We start from the raw sequence: 20,311 nt of genomic DNA, 5'->3' as shown, positions 1-20,311 counted from the left end.
ATTAAACTCCTCCGATGAAGTAATCGTTGCCCCCACCCCGCCCAAACTCAATTAACACTCATTCCAATAATCGTTACCCCCACCCCACCCATCTCCTCCCGGCAAGCCATGCCACCCTCCCCACCACAGACCCGTGAAGCTCTGCTGGAGGGACGGACAGTGGCTCTCGAGTCTCTCCCCGGCCCATCGTCGTGGTTCTGGACGGTGGCGCTCGACGGCGAGGAGGTGGTCACCCGCTCCGGCGAGGTCGGCGCCGCAGGCGACGAGTCAATCACCGACTTCCCGTCGACGCAGGATGCTCTCGCGACAGCGGTCTCACTTCTCGACGCAAAGATCGCTAACGGCTTCCGAGTCGTCTGGGTGGGGGGCGTGGTGGGCGTGGTGGCCCCGGCAAGCTCGACGCCCGCGAGGTGCTGGCCCAGGTCACAGGCGGAGACATTGAGCCGACTGCCCGCGGCGCGTCGCCTGAGGATATTGCCAGCCTCAACGCCAAGATCTTCCCGCGTAAGCTCCCGTCTCTATACGCAGCCATGTTACAGGTTGCCGATGGGGCGGTCCTTGATCTTACTGCTATTCACGCTGTCGGCCTTGATGCGCCCATCATCTCGCAGCTCGGCAGCGTGTCCGAGCTTGGCGACTCGGACCTATACGCCAACGAGTGGGACTTTCCCTTCGAGCTGTGCGGGCGCACGCTTAACATCGATGGCGATGGCCACGCTTGGGTCATTCTCGACTATGTTCATCCTGGCCCATCGGGCGAGCCGTCTGTCGCCCATGTCCTCCAATGGTCCGACCCGCCGTACACGCCGGTCAAGATCGCCGACTCGTTTGCCGACTTTATGCTGGCTCTGCGCAAGGCCGACGCCGGCGGTTGATGCGCTTGCACCTCATCACGCCGACATGAGCGCCCGTGCCCGTGGTTCCCGCCGTGAGCTCACAGCGCTCGAATTGCTGGCGGAGACCAGCGCCGACGTGCTTGAGCTCGAGCTCGAGCTTGCGCTCGAGCTGGCGTCGCCAAACGAGACCACCGGTGCAGACTCGCTTGCCATCGGTGGTACTGTCACTGCGGGCAGCTCGACCTCCTTTCCCATTGACATGATGAACTCGGGCGAGACCGCATACATCGGATCGACACCGCCATTGCCTCCCTCGTGCACATACGTCGCCCGCGCGCCGAGCACGTAGTACGACGCAATCATGGCCAGTGGCGCAGTGATGAGGAGCCAGAGCGCAAACGAGATGGCAAACATGGTGAGCAGCGTCGCCATCTCAAACGGAATGGCCGAGACAAGGAGCGGGAGCGTGATCAGGGCGCCGTTGACCAGTGCCAGGACAATGTTGACCGCAAACGCCGCCACACCCGCCACGAGCCGCGCTGTCGCGTCTTCGTGCGACCGGAAGCCGCGCTTGATGAGCGGCGAGCCCACAATCGAGGAGAGTAGCGTCGAGACCACCAGCGAGAGCACCATGTCCGCCACCCGGTCGAGCGAGACAATCGCCGTATCCTCCTCATACCCAGACGGGTTGATAACCGGCATGATGAGCGTGGAGAGGAGGAGCAGGTTGGTCGAGAGGAGAAACGCGAGCGTCCGCCCCGTCCGCGAGTACGGGTCTGCGCGCAGGTGCGCGATGATCCCCACCAGCGGATGCTCGCGCAGCAGCATCTGGTCCAGCGGCTGGTACAACCAGTGGTGCGGCGCCGCCCGGTACTTCTTCAGGTTCTTGCGTCGGTACCGCGTTCCGGCGAACAACGTCACAATGAGCGCGCCAAGCAAAAGGTACAGCGCCACAGCGTACGTCGACTTGGCCTCGTCCGCAGACGTCGTAGACGACGTCAGCGTCGACGCGTCCAGCATTGACGACGACGCCAGCACTGTGCACCGCGGGTCTGATCCAGTCCATCGCCCGTCGATCATGCACGTCCGCTCCGACGAGCCCGAGAGTGTGTACCCGGCATCGCAGGTGTAGGCGCAGCTCTCGCCCACAGACGCTGTTGTGCACGAGACTCCTCCGTTCGTCGGCGCGCTCAGCTCCGGCCCGCACACCACACCCACGCACGTCGCCGTCACGTTGCCCCCGCTCCACGTCCCATCTGCCATGCACTCTTGCGTCTCGATCCCGGTCAGCACGTACCCGGCATCGCACACGAGCGTCACCTTGTCGCCGGTCTTGCCCGCGCTACTCGGCAAAATCCGCCCGTTGGCCAGCGCCGGCATCGCGACACATGCGCTCGGCGCGCAGCTTGGCATGCTTCCCGACCAGCTTCCGTCCCCTTGGCACGTCCTCGCTGGGCTTCCGCCCTCGAGCACGAACCCGGCATTACATCCGTAGCTGCATGTGGTTCCGGTCGTCCCGGTCGTGCACGTGATCGTCCCGCGATCCGGCGCCACCAGCTGCGTTGCGCACATCTGCGAGGTACAGCTCTGATCTGCCGCGCCCGACCACACCCCGGACGCCAAACATGTCCGCGATACGCTCCCGCTCAGTGCGTAGCCCGGAAGACACGAAAACGTGACTGTTGCTCCCGTTCCGACCGTCACCGACGATCCGCCGTCCACAAGTCCATAGACTGGCGCTGTCAGCGAGGGGCACAGTACCGCCACACAGCTCGGCGCCGCGTTCGACCAGCTCCCGTCGGGCAAGCACTCTTGCACCGCGCTTCCCACCAGATCGTACCCGGCGTCGCAGCTGTTCGTCACAAACTCGCCCGTTCTCCCGCTCGTTGCGTCTACTGATCCGTGTGCAGGAGCCGATCGCGGCGGCGAGCATGTGTTGGGGAGGCACGTCGGCGGCCCACTGCCTGTCCAGCTCCCATCCGGAAGACACGTGCGGCTCGCCACTCCAAACATGGTGTACCCTGCGTTGCAGCTGTACACTGCGGCATCGCCGGTTGTCCCGGTTGCCGGTGCAACCGTGCCATCAACCGGCGCGCCCAGCACCATCGGCGCCGTGCAGAGATTGCCGAGACAGTCCTGATCGTCGGTCCCGGACCACGTCCCGTCAGGCTGACACACACGCGACGACGAGCCCGAAAGGTAGTATCCGGTTCCGCAGCTAAACGTCACGCTCTGACCTGTCGTCGCGCTGCTCGGACTCGCGTTCCCGTGCGTCGGCACATGCAGCAGCGCCGAGCACGTGTTGGCGAAGCAGACCTGATTGGCGAGATTCGACCACGTCCCGTCGGCGAGGCACGTTCGGCTCGCGTATCCGCCGAGCGTGTATCCGCTGTTGCACGAGAAGGTCACCACATCGCCGTAGTTGCCCAGCGTCGACGAGACCACTCCATTAGCCGGCGGGGTCTGTGCCGGCCCGCACGCCACAATCGTGCACGTCTGTCCACCAACTCCGTCCCACGATCCATCAGTGAGGCATGTCCGCGCCGACGCTCCTGACAGCTGGTATCCGGTGTTGCAGCTGAACACCACCGAGCCGCCGGCCGTGGCGCTGGCAGACGCACCGCCGTCGACCCGCCCATTGGTGGGTGCCGGCAGCGGCGCACACGGATTGCCGACGCAAGTCGGCGCAGCTCCCGACCACGTACCGGCTGTCGTGCACACCCGCGTCGCCCCTCCCGACAGCGAGTACCCGGCGTTACACCCGTAGTTGGCCACATCGCCGGTTGTTCCAGTCACCCGATCCACCGTTCCGTAGTCTGGCGCACTCAGCGGCGGGTTGCACGCGTTGGCACTGCACATCTGCGACGAGCCCGACCATGATCCGTCGGCCAGACACGTCCGCGTCGTCGTTCCCGTCAACGTGTATCCAGCGTTGCACGAAAACGTCGCCACCGTCCCGGTCCCGCCCGACGCTGGCGAAACGACTCCATTGGCGGGCGCGCTTAGCACGGCAGGCGTCGTGCACGGGCTCCCAACGCAAACTTGATCGTCCAGATTCGACCACGTTCCGTCAGCCCGACACGTTCGCGATGAGCTCCCTTGCAGATAGTAGCCGCCCCCGCAGGAAAAGCTCACCGTCTCGTCGGTGTGCCCCGTTGTCGAAGACACCATCCCGTTGGCCGGCGGCGAGAGCGTGGTCCCGCACAGCGACGGGTTACAGTACTGATCGTTGAGGTTGGACCAGAGCTGATTCGACTGGCAGGTCCGGGTAGTGTAGCCCGTCAGTGTGTACCCGACGTTGCACGAGAACGTGACCGTGTCGCCCGGATTGCCAGTCGCCGCCGACACAACACCGTTGACCGGCGCCACAAGCGCGTTGCACGGCCGAGGCGCGCACGCCTGATCGTCACTCCCGCTCCACATACCATCACTCAGGCACGTCCGACTTGCCGTTCCGGAAAACGTCCATCCAGGCTCGCACGATGCCGTCCGCACATCACCCTCGCGCCCGTTAGCCACAGGGGCCCACGTCCCCGCCAGAAAGCTGGTGAGCGTCGGACACACCGTCGCCGATGCCGGCGCAAAGCTCCACGAGAACGAGAAGCCACCGCCAGGCATGCCCGTCGCCGACGCCACAAGCTTGAGATACATCATGCCTTCGCTTGCAGTCGTGACGAGCGTAAACGGCGGCGAAGGCGATGTCATCTGGTCGTAGGTAGCAACCAGAGTACCCAAAGTATCGGCACCCTCGTACACGCTAAGCACACTGTCGCCAATGTTCATCGCCTCGGGCCGCTTGGACATGTCGTCAAAGTCGATTGTGAGCGTGCCGAGCGTGTAGAACCGGAGCAGCCAGGTGCACGTCTGCCCACCCACAATCATGTCGGCCACAAACGGCGCCACAGTACCGGACGTCCCCGTCGCGATGATCGTGTCGCCATCGCACGACGCGCAGATCGCCACCTCGTTGAAGCCCATCCCGGGATGTTCCTCAAAGTACGCCTTCTCGTCTTCCAGAAAATACAGCTGCTCCGTGCCACCGGTAAACTCGGTCCAGATCGCCGCCTGCGGCGAGAACGAGTACCCATGCGGGCCGTTCATGAACGAGCTGCCATCGAGCCCACCCGCGTTGAAATACAGCACCCACTCGAGCGAGCCGCGGAAGACTCGGATGCGCGTACTGCTCGGCCCGGATCGCTCGGTCTCGGCGGCGTGGACATCGTCCGGAAAGTAGCCACCAAACTCGGTGGCGATCGTCCTGGGGTACCCAGCCACAAGACCGGTCTCCAAATCGTACTTCCACACTCTGTCCTCCTTGAAAAACAACAGCCGGCGCTTCTCATCATCCGAGTCTGTTGCAGGCGAGCCCGCCACAGCATCCAAATCAGCAGTAGGCACGCCGGGGAACACGTTTGAGATCTCGTCGGCAATGCCGTTGATCATGCCAGAGTGCTTGTACGAGTACGCCCACACTTGCGAGCCCTTGAACACATACCCACTCTCCAGTGTCGAACCACTCGTCGACGTCCACTCGAGCGAAACAGCCGCATCAATGGGGTACCCAACGCCACAGATGAACGGGGAGTCACTCGGATCAGCAGCCGCAAATCCAGCCAACGCCACCAATGATACCACTACCACCAAGGCCAGCCACCGGCCGATGATCATTTTTGCACAACAAAGGCACTCAGGGACAGACAGAAGCGAGGAGGGGCGCAAGAGCTGGCAAGGGAAGGCAAGAGCAAGGCGAGGGCGAAGCGAGAATCTTAAATGAAATCACCAAGCTGTACTTCTTGCCTTTGTAAGAAAACGGTGTTATGCGTGCACAGCTGTGTGCGCACGTAGGTGGTGGTCGTGGTGGTGAGGTGGGCGGGGTTGGCAAAGGAGGCCCTTTTCAAGCGCGTCCCTTGCATACTTTTGATCACTTTTCCGCATCAACTCGGTCAGCCCACGCGTGGAGTATCAGTCTGATGCGCGGATGCGGCTTTTTTTTTTTGGCTCTCTCCTACTCCCCTCTATTGCCGCACTCGCTCGGCACCGGCTCACCTTCCGCTCGCATCAGTGCGCATTTGCATCGGGATACGTCAGCTGCACAGCGCTTGTGCTTTATCAACTCGCGACACGGCTAACGCTGCACTACACGATGTTCTCGTAGCTTGTGGCCACAATGGCAATGCCGCGCTGGGCAAAGTCAAGATCTCCAAGGCCTTGGGGCCCGTCGACCTGGACGTCAAAGAGGAGGACCTTGCGTGACGAGTTGAGGTAGACCGGGAGGCGGATGAGCCGGCGCGGCGGAACGTCCTCCACCCGCGGGTTGACCCACCGGAAGCGGGCGACCGGGAGCGTGGTCGAAATCTTTTCCGAGAGATGGAGCGCGCCCTCGCGCCACTCGGCGCCCTCGACGTTCAGGTCGAGGATGGCAAACGACTGGAGGTCGTCGCCGCTCTCCTCGCCGACGTAGACTGCGAGCTCGAGCTCCTCAAGCGGCCACTCCTTGGCCTGCGCTGCTGCCTGCCGCGAGGCAGTGAGGAAGGCCTCGGGCGAGAAGAGCCGCCCGAGGATGATGCCGTCGCGGCCAAAGGTCGAGGCTTGGCCAGCGAGATCCTCCAGCTGTTGCAGTCGCAGCGCGAGATCCTTGACAAACACGTTGACCGAGAGCGAGTCCGGAACCGAGTACGCCCGCCACGACTTGGGAATCATGCCCTTGGACAGGTACACCAGCAGCTCGCGGATGTGGTTGGTCTGCTTCATCTCGCCGCGGCAGACCGCATCGAGGTCGGCCACGTCCTTGCGGATGACGCCCAGAAGGCTTCGTGCCCGCTCGTTCTCGCGCTCGATGCACCGGAACAGCGGGTTTGCCACGTTCTCCGCCGACGATGTCATGCTCGTCAGGCCCGCCGGCAGGTGCTCGCTCCACTGCTGAAGCGAGGTGTGCAACGACCGCATCCACGCCGGCAACGCCACGCCCGAACCGTCGCCGCTGGCTGCAGCCGCTGCCGCTGCCTCGGCCTCACCGCCCACAGACTCATCCTCCTGCATCGACTGCAGCTTGAGGATCTTCGACACCGCGACCTTGGCCTTGTTGCGGAGGAGGACAGACTCGGCGTTGACCGGGAGGCCAAGCCACGCCGGCGTTTGCGAGTCCGGCAGCGCCCGGACCCACGCCTCAAAGTCGGCCTTGCACCGCGCCTCTGGAATGGTGAGAGCAGCCGCGTCGCTTCCGCTTCCGCTTGCGTCACCTTCGTCGTCCTCAGACGAGCCCGAGTCCTCTGCCGGCACAAGCACAAAGTCGAGGTTGAACGACGCCGGCGTAAAGAGGTTCTCCAGGAACGAGTCCAGCAGCCGCGAGTCAAACTCGTTGTCAATCCGCCCGCCGTAGATCGAGACCGAGAACAGCGTGCGAAGCGCGAGCCACGGGATCTTCTCCGGGTCCACGTTGTCCTTCGACTTGGCCACCGACCCAACCCAATAGTCGACCGACGCAAACGCACACCGGATGTCTGCGTCATTAAACTCGTAGCTCTGTGCCCACCCGAGCGGCGTGTACCCCAGCCGTTCTTGCAAGACGGCATGGACCCACGAGATGATAAAGTACAGCCGCGACCGCTCGACCGGCTTGGCATCCATTCGCGACGCAGGAATCGACGAGAACGTCCGCAGCAGGTTGGCCTTGACACCCGGCGGCGGCTCAAACACAAAGATCCGCGACATCCGCATGAGGTTGACCGGAATCGCAGGATGGATCTCGCCGGTCATAAAAAGCCGGAAGCCTGAGACCGGCGCCAGGTTGTGCAACTTCTTCTCAAGCTGCACCAGCCACTGCGGCGCAAGGTGCACGTTCTTGAGCATGACCCAACCGCCGCTCTTGGCTGCCGCCGAAATGGCGTTCTCCGCCAGGTCAAAGCCCTCGGGCGAGCCGATGGCAATCGAGTTGACCCGCTTGCCCACTTCGGCCGCCACCTCGTCGACCCGCCCCGACGCGTCGTGTCCGGGCATCGAGCACATCAACAGCGGCGTGCTCGCCGCCACCTCGCTCCCCACCACCTTGCCGAGGTCGAGCACCCCGAGGTCGAGGAACCCGCTGCCAAACACCGCAGACACAAACGTGTCCATCGCCGCCAGCAGCCGGTCCGGCCGGAACGCCTTGACCAGCAGCAGCTTGCGGAACGCCACTAGCGCGCCCGGCATGCCCGCGCCCGCAGGCGCCGCATTCCACGGTCCCGGCGGCACAGCCTTCTCGCCGGCCGCGGACAGGTCGAGGAACTTGGCCCACGCCTCAACGTCCTTCACTGCAGACTCGCCGAGCGCGCCCGCAAAGATCGGGAGCGCAGAGAGCCCACGGAGCAGGTGCTGCTGTGCAGGCGTGTATCCGAGCGCCGGCGCCGTGACGTCGACGCCCAGCTCCGGCACCTGCCCGCCGAGCGACTCGATGCCCTTGAGGAAGAACTCAAACTCCTGCGCGTCGAGCACCGCCGCAGACTCGGTCCGCACCTGGGCAAGGAGAAAGGCAAAGCAGACGTGGTCGGCGTGGAGCAGGCCACGACAGACCCGCTCGTACACTGTCGCAAACAAGTCCGCCATCAGCACCTCCAGCCGCTCCATCGGCTCGGTCAACGCCTCGAGGTGCGGGTTGTGCAACAGTGTCACCTCGAAAATGTCGAGGAAGAACTGCAGCGAGTACTGGTACAAAAAGTGGACGTGGCCCATCTGCTCGAGCGAAAAGTAGATCCGCGAGCACGACGTCGCCATCGGCGCGTACTGTGACGACACGCCCTCCACCTCCTCCATCACCACGTCGGCCTCGCTTGCCTTTTGCGCAATGTCCGCAGCGTCGGCCTTGATCTTCTCCAGCGTGGTAATAACCTTGTCGTTGTCCAGAATGTTGCCCTCCGACTCGGAGAGCGTCGTCAGCAGCTTGGCCTCCATCGCCCGCAGCTTGACCCGAAACTCGCCCTGGAGCTTGAGCAGGTCCGACCGCTTCGCGTCAATGTCTGGCCGCTCAGCCTTGAGCACCTTGGACAGACACTGCGACTGGAGCGAGCCTGGGTGACCGTAAAGTTGACAAAGGTCACCCGAGAGCACAGGTCCGGCGCAAAGTTAAACGTCGGGTCGCGAGTCGAGAGGAAGATCGAGAACGATGGCGAAAAGTCGATGTCCAGCTCGCCGAGCTGCATCAGCACCCGCCCGCCCTTCTTCTGCAGCTCCTTGTTGAGCACAGGGTTGACGACAGGGTCGATGTTCTCCACGTCCTGCACCAGCAACGACGTTCCAAACCGCAGCGCACTCTCGAGGTGCTTCATGAACGCAGGGTCGAGGAACGAGGTCTTCTTCATCTTGCGTCCGGCATACTGCGCCATCACAAACTCGGTCGCCTGGCCCGACGGGTCGATGATGAGCGGGTACCGGTTGTACCGCTCGAGCATGATCGCGTTTTGCGTGCAGAGCGCGTCGACAGGCAGCCCACGTGACTGCCACTCGAGCTCGGCAGCAGCAGAGCCGAGGAACTCGTTAAAGGCAAGCTCCGAGTTGAACGCCACGTTGGACGCCTCCAGCTGCGCCTTCCACTGCGCCTCCAGTCCGGACCGGTAGCTTTGGTCAAAGAAACCGGCGTACGCCATCGTCGCCGCACACACCAGCACATCGCCCACCACAGATGCAAGTTGGTTGCGGAAGCCCTCCGACTCGGCCTCCCACCGCGATCGCTCTGACCCGAGCGAGGCAAGCAGCGACGTCGACCGCTCCACCTTGACCTTGGTCACCTCCATCTCGGTCTTGATCCGCTGCGTCTCGCCGATGAGCACCCCATACTCCTCCTTGTACGCCGCAATCGACGCCTCGAGCTCGGCCACGAGGTCGTCCATCTCGGCCTTCTTGGCCGCCATCGCCGCTGCGTCTGCCTCCAGCGCCCGCAGCTCGGCCCGCAGCGGCTCGACCCGGTGCAGGATGTCTGCGTATGCCAGCTGCGCCAGCGCCCACTTGCACAGCGGGCCACACGCCTTGGAAGCCTTGTTGATCGACTCAAAGTTGAACTCGGGGTTTGACAAGTACTTCTTCTCCATCACCGCCCGAATGCGCGGCGAAATGGTCTCGGCATCAAACGACATGACATCCGAAATGAACGAGGTCTTCTGGATCGCAGCCTTGATGCCCTTCCAGTCGATCTTGCCGGCGCCGAGGAGGGTGAGCACAGCCTCCATCGTCAGCTGGATCTTGGCCGGCGGGTTGCGGAGGGCGCGGACCTCGTCGAGGTGGGACTTCTTGATGCCCTGCACCGCCGCACGGGCCTCCTCCACCATCGGCTCGGCCTTGGCCAGGTCACCGAGCGCCACCTCCTTTTGCTCCTCCACAACCTTGGACTTGGCCTCCAGCTCGGCCGCCATCTTGAGCGACTCTTTCTTCTTCTCCTCCGCAACCTGCTGGTCCTTGACCATCTGCTTCAGCTTAGCGTTCGCCTCCTCGTTCTTGGCTGCGAGCTCGGTGTTCTTCACCGCGAGTGACTTTTGCAGCTCGAGCACCTGCTCCTCGGTCTCGCGCAGCTTGTCGAGCCCAGTGTTGAGATGCGCCTGCTGCTCCTCGAGCTCGCCGCGCTTCTCGTTGTACAGGCCCACATAGTGGTGGATAAAGTCGAGGTAGTGCCGCGGCGTCACGTAGTTGACCCGCCCTTGCCGCTTGGAGAGCTTGACGTTGGCCTCGGCCACAGACTGATGGACAGAGACCATGGCGTTGACAATGGCCTGTCGGTGCGTCGGCGGGTTTGGTGCCTCAGCAAAGGCCGCCGGGAAAAGTCCGGCGGCATGTAGCCCTCAAGGTCCAGCTCGACGGCTGCCGTAAACTCGAGGCCGACCTGGTACAACGCCTTGTCCGACCAGTCGCCGAACCAGTTGAGCACGCATCGGTTGAAGAGCGCTGGCGAAGTCGACGTCCGGTTCTCAAACCCGCCACCGGCAGGGTTCATGGTGAACACCACGTGCAGGTTGCGGATGATCTGGTTGGTAAACCACTCGTAGAGCTCGTCCTCGGAGCTCAGCATCTTGCCCTCGGTTTGCGAGCTCGTCTTGCACTGGTTCATCAGCGACGTCCAGTCGTCGCCTTCAAACAGGCCCGGAATCTCACCGTTGGCGAGGAGCGTGTTCATCCGCTCGAGGAAGCCCGTGTCCTTGATGTTCGACTCGTCAAAGATGAAGCAGATCTTCTCGCCCTCGGCGCCCGACCGCCGCAGCACCGTCCGCAGGTCATTGTCAAAGTCCTCGCCAGAGTACTTGTTCGAGCCGCGAATCTGGAAGACCGAGAGCCCGTTCTTCCACGCCACAAATCGCGAGAGCACCGTCTTACCCGCGCCCGACTGTCCGATCTGCAGCAGGTGGCCCTGCTTTTGATGGAAGACCCGGTCGATCCGCAGGATGTGGTCGAGCACCTCGTCAAAGAGCACCAGCGGCACGTCGAGCTCCTCCTCGTAAAAGTTCTTCAGTTCGTCAAGCAGGTACGCCCGCAGATCGTCGCGGGTCACCGACACGTACCGCGAGTCGTCCGAGAGCCACGAGGAGAACAGAATCGGCCGCGCAAGCGCCACCGACGCGTCGCAATCCGGACAGTGCTTGGCGAGCGTCGCATCGAGATGCGTCGTCGTCCACTCGCGCTCCTCCTCGGTCACAAGCCGGTCCTGGAACAGCCGCAGGCCCTCGTGCGCCCAGATCCGCATCAGTGTCTCCAGGCTCGGACCCTCCTCGCCCGTCCGCAGCGCATCGTAGATGCCGCGGACCCACCGCGTCAGCTCACGAGGCGAGTAGATGTAGTGCTGCTGGATGTCGGCCGTGAACCGCGCCTGCGACTGGGTGTAAAAGTCGACCATGCACTCGGTGAGAGCTCCCGCGTACGGCTTGAGATGCGCGTAGTCGGCAAGGAGCGCCCGCGAAAAGGTGCCGTAAATCTGGGTCAGCGACTCGTATGCCGGGTAGTCGCACAGAATGAGCGGCGCGTGCCGGAGGAACCGGTGCGAGAGCGGCGTCCGCCCAGGATCCGTCGGCGGGTTGCACGCTCCCACAAACTGAATCCGCTCCAACGAAATCCACTGCAGGTCCTCGGCCCGCCAGTAACCGCCCTGCTCCACAAGCTGGCGGATAAAGGTGATGACTCGCTGCGTGCCGTACTCGTCCGGCTCCGGCAAGTTGATCTCGTCGCAAAAGACCACCAGCCACTTGCCGAGCTGAATCGGCTGAAGAACGAGGCCGCGGGCGGTCTTCTTGATCTCGCACTTTTGCTCAAACGTCGAAAGAATGAGCTCCGGTGAGGTGGCCGACGAGAAGTTGATGGCACACACGTCGTAGTTGGTCGCCTTGCGGAGCGTCGAGAAGAGCGTCATCGTCTTGCCCGACCCCGGCGGGCCGCACAGCAGCAGCGGCTTGTGCTCCGCCAACCAAGCGTACAGAATGTCCACGTGCCGCACCGTGTCGAGCGTCGGAATGACGGCGGTACCCATCGACTCGGCGTCGACGTCAATGACCGGCACCTGGTTCGTCCACAGCTCCCACCCACCAGTCACCACAGAGACCTCGTAGTCGATGACCGGCTTTTCCGGCAGATCAATGTCGGTAATGTCGCGGAGCCAGTGCGAAAACTCTTCGCGGACCGCAATCTTGCACGAGCCGGAAAAGCCCCACACCACTGCGAGCACCAGCTTGCGGCGCATAAAGTCAGCCAGCCGCGAGCCGCCCATCGGCGCCTCGTAGTGGGTCGCGTTGTATTCGTGGACTTGCGCAATGCCCATGTTGAGGATCGAGAACATGGCGCCCAGCAGCCGCAGCCGCGAGTGGTCCATGACCTGTTCCAGCCCGGCCGCCTTGTCCAGCGCCTGCAACACCATGCTCCCGTCCGCAAAGTACGGCGCGAGCGCAGCTTCCACCTCGCGCTGTACCATGAGCGCCGGCGAGACCTCGGCACCGGTCTCGTCGTCGACGCCAGCGTAGCCCGGCAGGTCCGACTCGTCGTACTCGCCCGGAACCACCACGTTTCGCATCTTGAGCAAGTTATGCTGCAAAATCATCGGCGTCGTCAGCGTGTCCTCCGAGTACCACACCATGCCTGTCCGCGAGACCGTGGCCAGCGTCGCGTACTTGAGATCCTGCACCTCGAACATGATTCGCACATTCGGCGGGAGCGCCAACCGCTCGCCGTTGGGCAACGTGAGGAGCTTGTTGTCGTCGAGCAGCGAGTTCATGTTCTCCACCCACTCGGGGTCGACGTCGCCGTCAAACACAATCCAATGCCGCTTCGCCGCCTCGCCGCGGACGTTGTCGATGATCCGCCGGAGAATGCCGGTAAAAATGCCGTCGGTCCACTCGCGGGTCGTCGCGTCGAGGAAGCCGTACAACTCGTCCTTGGAAATGGCCTTGGCGTCGATGACGTACGAGCAGCCCTCGACACCCTCTAGCGCCTCGAGCGCAGCCAGGAGCGTCCGCCACGAGCTCGACTTGCCAGAGCCCGACGGGCCCACGAGCATGACGCCGTGGTTGAGGTTGAGGATCTGGTTGAGTTGCAGCGTCTTGTCGACCCACAGATCGCCAAACACATAATTGGCTTCGTCGGCAATGGCCTTCATCTTGGCCTTGAGCGCCGCCGCCGCAAGCTGCGGCAGCGCGCAGCCCGGGAAGACGTCGGTGAGCAGTGAGTAGAGCAGCGGGATGTCGGCCGCCACAAGTTTGGGAATAAGCGTCTCGCAAATAGACTGCAGCAAAACGTCTTGCTCAAACTCAGTGTTGTCGCCCGGCTGCGGCTCGTCGCCGCTCGCAATGGCAAGCATCTTCTTCCGCTTGATGTTGCCTGCAGAGACGAGGACAGACTTGAGCGAGCGGAGGCCAAAGTCGTAGTGCGACTGGTCCGACAGCTGCTCGTGGCAAAGCTTGAAGAGCGGCACCACCTTGCCGGCGAGCCGCTCGGCGGTGGCAAAGCCTTGCGAGAAGAGCATGACCTGTCCGATGAGCTCCTTGTCCGGCGCGGTCATGGCCATCGGTCGGAAGAGCTGCTTGAGGTTGTCCGGCAAGTTGGACCGCCCGGCGTAGCCCGGGTTCATGGTAATGAAAATACCCATGTCGGGCGAGATCGGCACCGTCGTCCCGAGGAGCTCGACCTTGGGCGTCCCGTCCTGCAGCGCTAGCTGGATGGTCTGGATCTGCTGCGAGACGGCCGAGAGCATACGCTCGGCGAGCCGGTTGAACTCGTCAAAGCAGCCCCAGGCGCCGACCTGGCAAAGGCCCACGAAAATGCGGCCCATGGCCTGGAAATCAAAGTTCTCGTCGCAGCAAAAGACAAGTACAAACCGGCCGAGCTGCGAGCCGAGCGCCTTGACCGACTCGGTCTTGCCTGTACCGGCCGGGCCAAACGGCGAGCCACCCATCCGCCCGTGCAGCGCCTGGGTGAGCGTCAGGTAGCACCGGTCCGTCAGCGGCGTGGTCACCAGCTTGGACTGGATGCCAAGGTACTCAAAGCCGTAAAGGAACTCGGCGTTGGCCATGCGGATGGCGAACCGCTCCACAGGCACTGCCTTGGTCTCGTCAAAGTAGTACCGCATCTCGTAGAGCCAGCCAAAGTCCGAGGCCGACGGCACCTTTGCCGCCACAAGCTTGCGGATGGTGTCGCGCTGGTGAACAAGCTCGGTGATGAGGTGCTCGAGCTTCTTCCGCTTGATGTTCGACATGTCCGAGAGCACCTCCTGCGCGAGCACTGCGAGCACGCTCAGAATTGTCTCCAGAAACGCGTTGGCGGCACCGTACTCGTCACTCGCCGCGGCCTCCAGCCCGGCCTCAACTTGCTCGGTCCACACGCACTGCGCAGCGAGCGTGACGAGCTGGTCAGGATAGGTCTCGACCCAGGTAAAGAACGCGTCCTCGTCAAAGGCCCTGCCCGGCGCGAGAATGGTCCGCAGCTCGACCACGGCGTCGGTGAGGAGAAGCGCGAGCGAGTTCTTCATCTCGGCCTCCAGCGCCGAAAGCCACTCGTTAATCTTAGGCATGGTGGCGGCGTCGACGGGCGCGGCAAACGGCACAACCTCGCCCTCTTTGGACATCATACCGCGGATGAGCGACGGCGCGTCGTCGTCGAGAATGAGCGCAGTGAGACCGGCAAACATCTTCTTGAGGTGCTTCTGGACCTTGAACACATCCTTGGAGTTGCCAATGATCTCGAGCAAGTCCTCGTCGCCCACAAAGTAGAAGCGTGGGAACGAGGCCCGCTGGCGCTCGAGGTACTCACCGAGCGCCTTCTGGACCTTGGTGAGGAGGTCGGCGAGACGGGCGAGGAGCTTGTCGACGCCCGAGATGGCGATGACGTCGAGAATGAGCGGCGCCTTGGTCACCTTTTTCATGAGGCCGAGGAACTCCGAGTTAATCGAGTCGAAACGCTTCGACTCTTGCGGGAGAAGGACCTTGATGTCGGCCGAGCCGGTAAAGATGCCCTCGAGGTAGACCCAGCGGCGCTGGACGTCGATCCACAGGTCAAAGATATCCTGCATCCGCGACAGCCGCTCGTCCCACACCTGCGCCTCCTCAGCGAAGGGCTTAAAGTACGGCGACATTTTCATGGCCTGTACAGAGTTGAGGTGCTCCATGAGCTTGTTGAACAGGTCGTCCCACCCGCGGATGAGTCGCGTCTTGCCCTGGTACACCACGAGCTCGAGCGCAAACTCGGTCCAGAACTCCTTGACCTCGCGGAGAAACTCCTCGAGGCCCTTCTCGCCCTGCGCCATGGTCACCACCTCGCCGATGGCGTCGGCGTTGCCGAGCACGTCGGCATCCCACACCTCGCCAAGCGTAAAGTCCGAGGCCCACCTCACGCCGAGCGCCTTGCGGAGGACCTTCCAGTGCCGCTCGTGGACTGCGTCCGACGAGAGCGCCTCGATGAGCGAGTTGGCCTTGACAAGCGACTCGAGGTAGCCCTTGACATACTCCCACGCCTCATACTGTCGCATCCGGTTCGGCATGCCCTTGAGCTCGTTGATGAGCGAGTTGAGCGACCGCCGCAGCGCCTTGGGCACCACTCCCTTCCACGGCGTCGTCTTGAGCTCGTCGAGACCCGACCACACGCCGCCGAGCGCCTCCCACACACCCTTGAGGTCGGCAAGCTCCTCCGCCATCGACTCGATGGTCTCGTTCGACGGCGCGTCGAGGTCAAGTGCGTCCATGGCCTGCACAATGCGTGCAAAGTCGGCCGCGAGCTTGGTCACCCGCCCCTCAAACATGGCGATGACGTTGTTGGCCTCGTCCGGCCGCATCTCGCCCGAGACCGGCTTGGAGCTTGTCCACTCGGCCTCGACCTCGCTCAGCTTGGCCGCCAGCATCCGCTCCTCGGCAAGGATCTTCTTCTGCAGTGCCGGGACCTGCGACTCGATCGACGCGTCCTTCCGGTTGAGGATCTCCACAAAGGCGGTAAACTCGCCGTCGAGCCGGTCGTAATGGACCCAGTCGGCCGGAAAGTGGAACCGCTGCCGCTCCGCCAGCTTCTGCCCGAGCTTGTAGTGCTCCATGGATGCCTTGTACTCGTCGAGCTTGCGCTTGTGCTTCTGTACGGTGGTGATGAACGCCACAGCGTCAGCGGTCGACTCGGTCTCGACAGTCGCGCCCTCGAGCGCGGCACGTGCACCCGCGAGCGTCTCCAGAAAGTCCGCCATGCGCGAGCCAAGGAGCGAGCCAAAGTGAGCGAGGAACTCCTTGTGCCATGCGTCGTACTTGTTGTTGACCTTGGCCTGGACCTGTCCGTACTGCACCACAATTGAGCCGAGCGAGTACTCCGAGTCAGCGTTGTCAAACGTCGACCGCGCGTTCTGGATCTCGCGGAGGAGCTGCCGCCAGAGCCCGAGGTCATCGCGGACCACGTCATGGACTGCCGACGCGTCCATGTCCCACAGCGACTGGTACTGGAGCCACGAGTCGACGTACCGCCGCGCCTCCGCGAGGAGGCCCTCGATGACCTCGTACGCCCCAGTGAGCTCATTCGGCTCGAGATCGCTAAGCAGGTCGGCGTAGGTCGCCATCTTGGCCCCGCCCGGACCCGACGCCGCGGCCACGCCCATGACGTCAAACCGCGAGGCCGAGAGGACTGGGAGCGAGCCGACAACGCCAAGCCATGTGTTGAACTGGTCGATCCAGTCCTGTCGCGCAGACTCGAGCGGCGGCTCGAGGTACATGGTCTGGTTGCGGAGCGAGAGCTCGTGGACCACCGGCTCCATGCACGGTTTGCCGTCCACAACCATCGAGGCCCGGAGCGCAGTCAGCGCCGCCGGTGACATTGCCGCCGGGTCGACGCTCTCACCCGCACCAGCGCCGTCGTCGCCGCCGCGCGGGCGCGCAAACCGGCGTGCCCGCAACGCCCGTGCCCGCGCCTTCTTGCGCTCGTCTTCGGCGGCCGCCGCGTCGTCCTTGGCGGACGCACCCTCGGCGCCTGGCCGCAGCGATGGCAGCGAGGCGGTAAAGACCTTGATCCAGAGGTCGACGGCCTCACGGAGCCGGCCAGTGAGCACCTCGCGGAGCGATGTATCAAGCGAGGCCACGTAGGCGTCCAGGTTCGAGTAGCCAGCCATGTTGAGCGAGTCGACCACGTCCTGGATGGAGCCGACGATTTTGGCCAGCGCGGCCTGCTCGAGCTTGGCCGAAGCGAGCGAGGCAAGCGAGCTGTTGATGGTCTCGTACTTGACGAGCAGGTCGTCAACCTTCTCCTGAAAGTTAAGGACGGTCTCGGCGAGCGTCTTGACGTACTCGTCAAGCTTGAGTGACTCCCAGTGGAGCTGGAAGCCGTCGGCGAGCGTGGTCTGGACCGAGAGCTGGAACGAGGCCACAAGCGGGGCAATCGATTCGGAGAGCTTCTCGCACGACCGCGAGTACGTCTTGATTGACTCCATGAGCGAGACGGCAAACGGATAGACCTGCTGCGCCCGCGAGGAGGTGAGCTGGATCTGGAACGGGACCCGGAAGCCGAGCCAGAGTAGGTTGCGAACCTCCTTGAAGAGGGTGATCATGCCGCCGTCAAAGTTGGTCCGCAGCGTCAGCTTGGAGTGGCGCTTCTCAATGTAAAAGACCCGGCCGACAGCCTCGTAATTCCGCGACTCGGTCTGCTTGACCCAGTTGTTGAAGAGCATAGCGGTGTTGAGCTTGCGGCGGAACGAGTCGCCCTCGACCTTGAGCTTCTGGCCCTCGACATGCTGCTCCCAACCCGAGCCGAGCACGGTCTCGACCCGGTTCATGTACGTGTCGAGCTGGCGCTCGATCTGCCGCGCCCAGATAATGTTGCCGGCAACAGGCGGCAAGTCGCGGAGTCGCGACATGCGTGAGACCTCGGACACGCCGTACTGCGTCTTGAACTTGTCTTGCAGCGCCGTAATGTCGCCCTTGACCCGCGAAATGAGCTGCGCCTGGTACTCTTGGATGGCGCCGCGGATGCGCGGCCGGAAGAAGAGCGCGTTGAACTTTTGAAAGACCCGGAACATCTCGTTGGCGTTCTTGGCCGAGCCGAGCTTGTCGCGGAGCCGGTTGGTGATCTGCGACTCAACGGCGTCGATGCGCGACTCGTACGCATGCAGCGCCTCGTTCCAGTTGACGACACCGGTCTCGGAGACGTCAAGTGGCTCGACAGCCTTGACTTCGTCGTATGCCGCAGCCACCTCCTCGACGGCGTTGATCTCCGAGCCATGCGCGACTTGCGGGAGAACCTTGCGAATGACGACACGCAGCTCGTCGTGCTGCTTGCGGAACCGGCGGAGATCCTCCAGCCGGTCGCGGAGCGCCGTGTGCTCGGCCCGGATCCGGATCGGCAGCGACTCTTCGGCCTTGTTCCGGCGGAACTTGGCGACTTCGCGGAGGAGCTCCTTGAAGCCGGCCACAAGATCCTCCCACAGCGCAAAGACCGAGCCGCAGTCGCTTGTGAGGACGTCAAACTCGTCATACGGCAGGAGAAGCAGCCGCGCGCCCTGCAGGACAGAGAGCAGCTGGGCCGCCACGTCGCGTGAGAGCGCCTCGACAAACCGCAGCGCCCGCTCGAGCGGGTAGCTCGTGTTCTTGAGCTTCTTGAGGTGGTTGAACACGCCGGAGAGGCCGTCGTTGAGCGAGTTGATGTCGGTGGCGTTGAGGAGCTCGTGGATAGGAAAGTCCTTGAAGAGCAAGTTGTACGAGGTGACGACGGCACGCGCAGCCTTGAGCCCGGTATCAGACCGGAAGCTCACCGTGGCATGGAACCGCTTGGCGTGCTTCAGCACCTCCATGGTCATTTCCACGCCCGGCGTGGCAAGCTCGGCCTCGACCGCGTCGAGCGCGCGCTCCATCGAGAGCCAAAAGTTGATCTCCTGGAGCGCCGAGCCCGTCGACGCGTCGCGCTCGAGCTTGGTCACCTTTTGCACTTCGCGGATCCACGCGTTGACACCCGACTGCAGCGAGTTGAGCCACCGCGAGTCCTTGACCAGCTCGCCGAGGTCGCCCACCTCCATGGCCCGCCCGGCCGCCGCAGCCTCGTCGAGGCACCGTGCAATGTCGCCGTCGATCACCAGCTTGACCTCGGGAATTTCCACTTCTTGCTTGAGGTGCATCAGCGACGACTGCAGCGACGCCAGGTTCTTGCGAACGACCGCCACGCCCATGTTCGGGTCGGTCTTGTCGCCCGAGCTTCCGGCGGGCCCGCTCCCGGGCCCGCTCCCACCAAACTTGGACGCCGATGCGTCGAGAAATGACTCAAACAGCGGGCCAAACGAGGTCCTCAGGTACGCGTACAGCGTCTCGAACGGCTTGTCGTTGGCGAGCGTCACAAAGTGGAGCTGCCCTGCGATGGGCGTCCCGGCAACGAGCACCTCGCCGCGCTTGACAAAGCACATCATTGACTCGACATTCTTGCCGAGGTACGCTACCTCCAGCTGTAAAGAGAACTCCTGCCCGCCCTCTTCTTCACCGTCGTCGCTTCCATCATGCACGCCAGCCTCGGGCCTCGAGCCGACCGCCACCACCAGTGTGCGGACCTAGAGCAAGGACGCCATTTTTGGCCGTCGCGCGAGCGCCAAAGCCACCGCAAAGCACGGCCACCACCACCACCGCTATATGTGAGTCTTCATGAGCAGCAGTAGAGCAGGAGGGGGGGAGGGGAAGGGAGGGGAGAAGGGAGAGGAGGTGAAAGGGGACAAGGTACGTACACTCGGGTCGCATGCAAACTTGGTAAGGAGCTCGTTCTGCTTCTTCAGCTTGCGCTTAAAGGCACCAGGCCGAGCACCCAGTGCCGCGGGGCATAGCGCACCAAGGTATGTGAGGAATGGGGAAAGGTCCTCCAGTGTGTTTGGCGCCTCAGCCTCAACTGCGCTACTCCCGGGGGGCTCTTCCATGTCTGGTCTCTCGAGCTAGTGTTGAAGAGCGAGAGAGTAAGTGTGGGAGAGAGCTGTGGAAGGGTGAAGGCTGTGCAGGGTGGGGGGGGGGGAGGAGGTGGACGGGGGAGGGGGGGGGGGCGACGACTGCGAA

The 20,311-nt window shown here is 63.3% G+C and overlaps 3 protein-coding genes across 3 annotated transcripts; 1 reads left to right on the top strand and 2 right to left on the bottom strand.

Annotated features, from left to right (window-relative positions):
• Positions 1–108: 108 nt before the first annotated feature.
• On the top strand, positions 109–875 carry AMSG_08516 (uncharacterized protein; the record flags this gene model as incomplete). The annotated part of the gene is made up of 2 exons (XM_013899744.1): positions 109–354; positions 396–875. The coding sequence occupies 2 exons, from the start codon at positions 109–111 to the stop codon at positions 873–875; spliced, it is 726 nt and encodes a 241-aa protein (XP_013755198.1).
• Positions 876–1,060: 185 nt separating this feature from the next.
• AMSG_08515 (uncharacterized protein) lies at positions 1,061–5,504 on the bottom strand (the record flags this gene model as incomplete). Its single annotated transcript, XM_013899743.1, has 2 exons — positions 1,061–1,073; positions 1,105–5,504. 2 exons carry the CDS (start codon positions 5,502–5,504, stop codon positions 1,061–1,063), a joined length of 4,413 nt encoding a protein of 1,470 aa, XP_013755197.1.
• A 421-nt stretch (positions 5,505–5,925) lies between these two features.
• On the bottom strand, positions 5,926–20,234 carry AMSG_08514 (cytoplasmic dynein). The gene is made up of 4 exons (XM_013899742.1): positions 19,993–20,234; positions 10,657–19,821; positions 8,888–10,597; positions 5,926–8,861 (listed from the first exon to the last, which is right to left on the bottom strand). Exons 1-4 carry the CDS (start codon positions 20,176–20,178, stop codon positions 5,973–5,975), a joined length of 13,950 nt encoding a protein of 4,649 aa, XP_013755196.1. The 5' UTR covers positions 20,179–20,234; the 3' UTR covers positions 5,926–5,972.
• Positions 20,235–20,311: the final 77 nt, after the last annotated feature.

This window comes from Thecamonas trahens (genome assembly GCF_000142905.1).
Source record: "Thecamonas trahens ATCC 50062 unplaced genomic scaffold supercont1.42, whole genome shotgun sequence".
NCBI lineage: Eukaryota > Apusomonadida > Apusomonadidae > Thecamonas > Thecamonas trahens.
This window is presented reverse-complemented; position numbering and strand designations above follow the sequence as displayed.

Excerpts from the sequence above, each read along its gene's own strand:
- AMSG_08514 (XM_013899742.1), bottom strand. The coding sequence starts at position 20,178 with ATGGAAGAGCCCCCCGGGAGTAGCGCAGTTGAGGCTGAGGCGCCAAAC. Across the intron at positions 19,822-19,992 it reads AGTTTGCATGCGACCCGAGT|GTCCGCACACTGGTGGTGGC; the intron begins GTACGTACCTTG and ends TCCTTGCTCTAG. Across the intron at positions 8,862-8,887 it reads TGACCTTTGTCAACTTTACG|TGTCTGTCCAAGGTGCTCAA; the intron begins GTCACCCAGGCT and ends CTCCAGTCGCAG.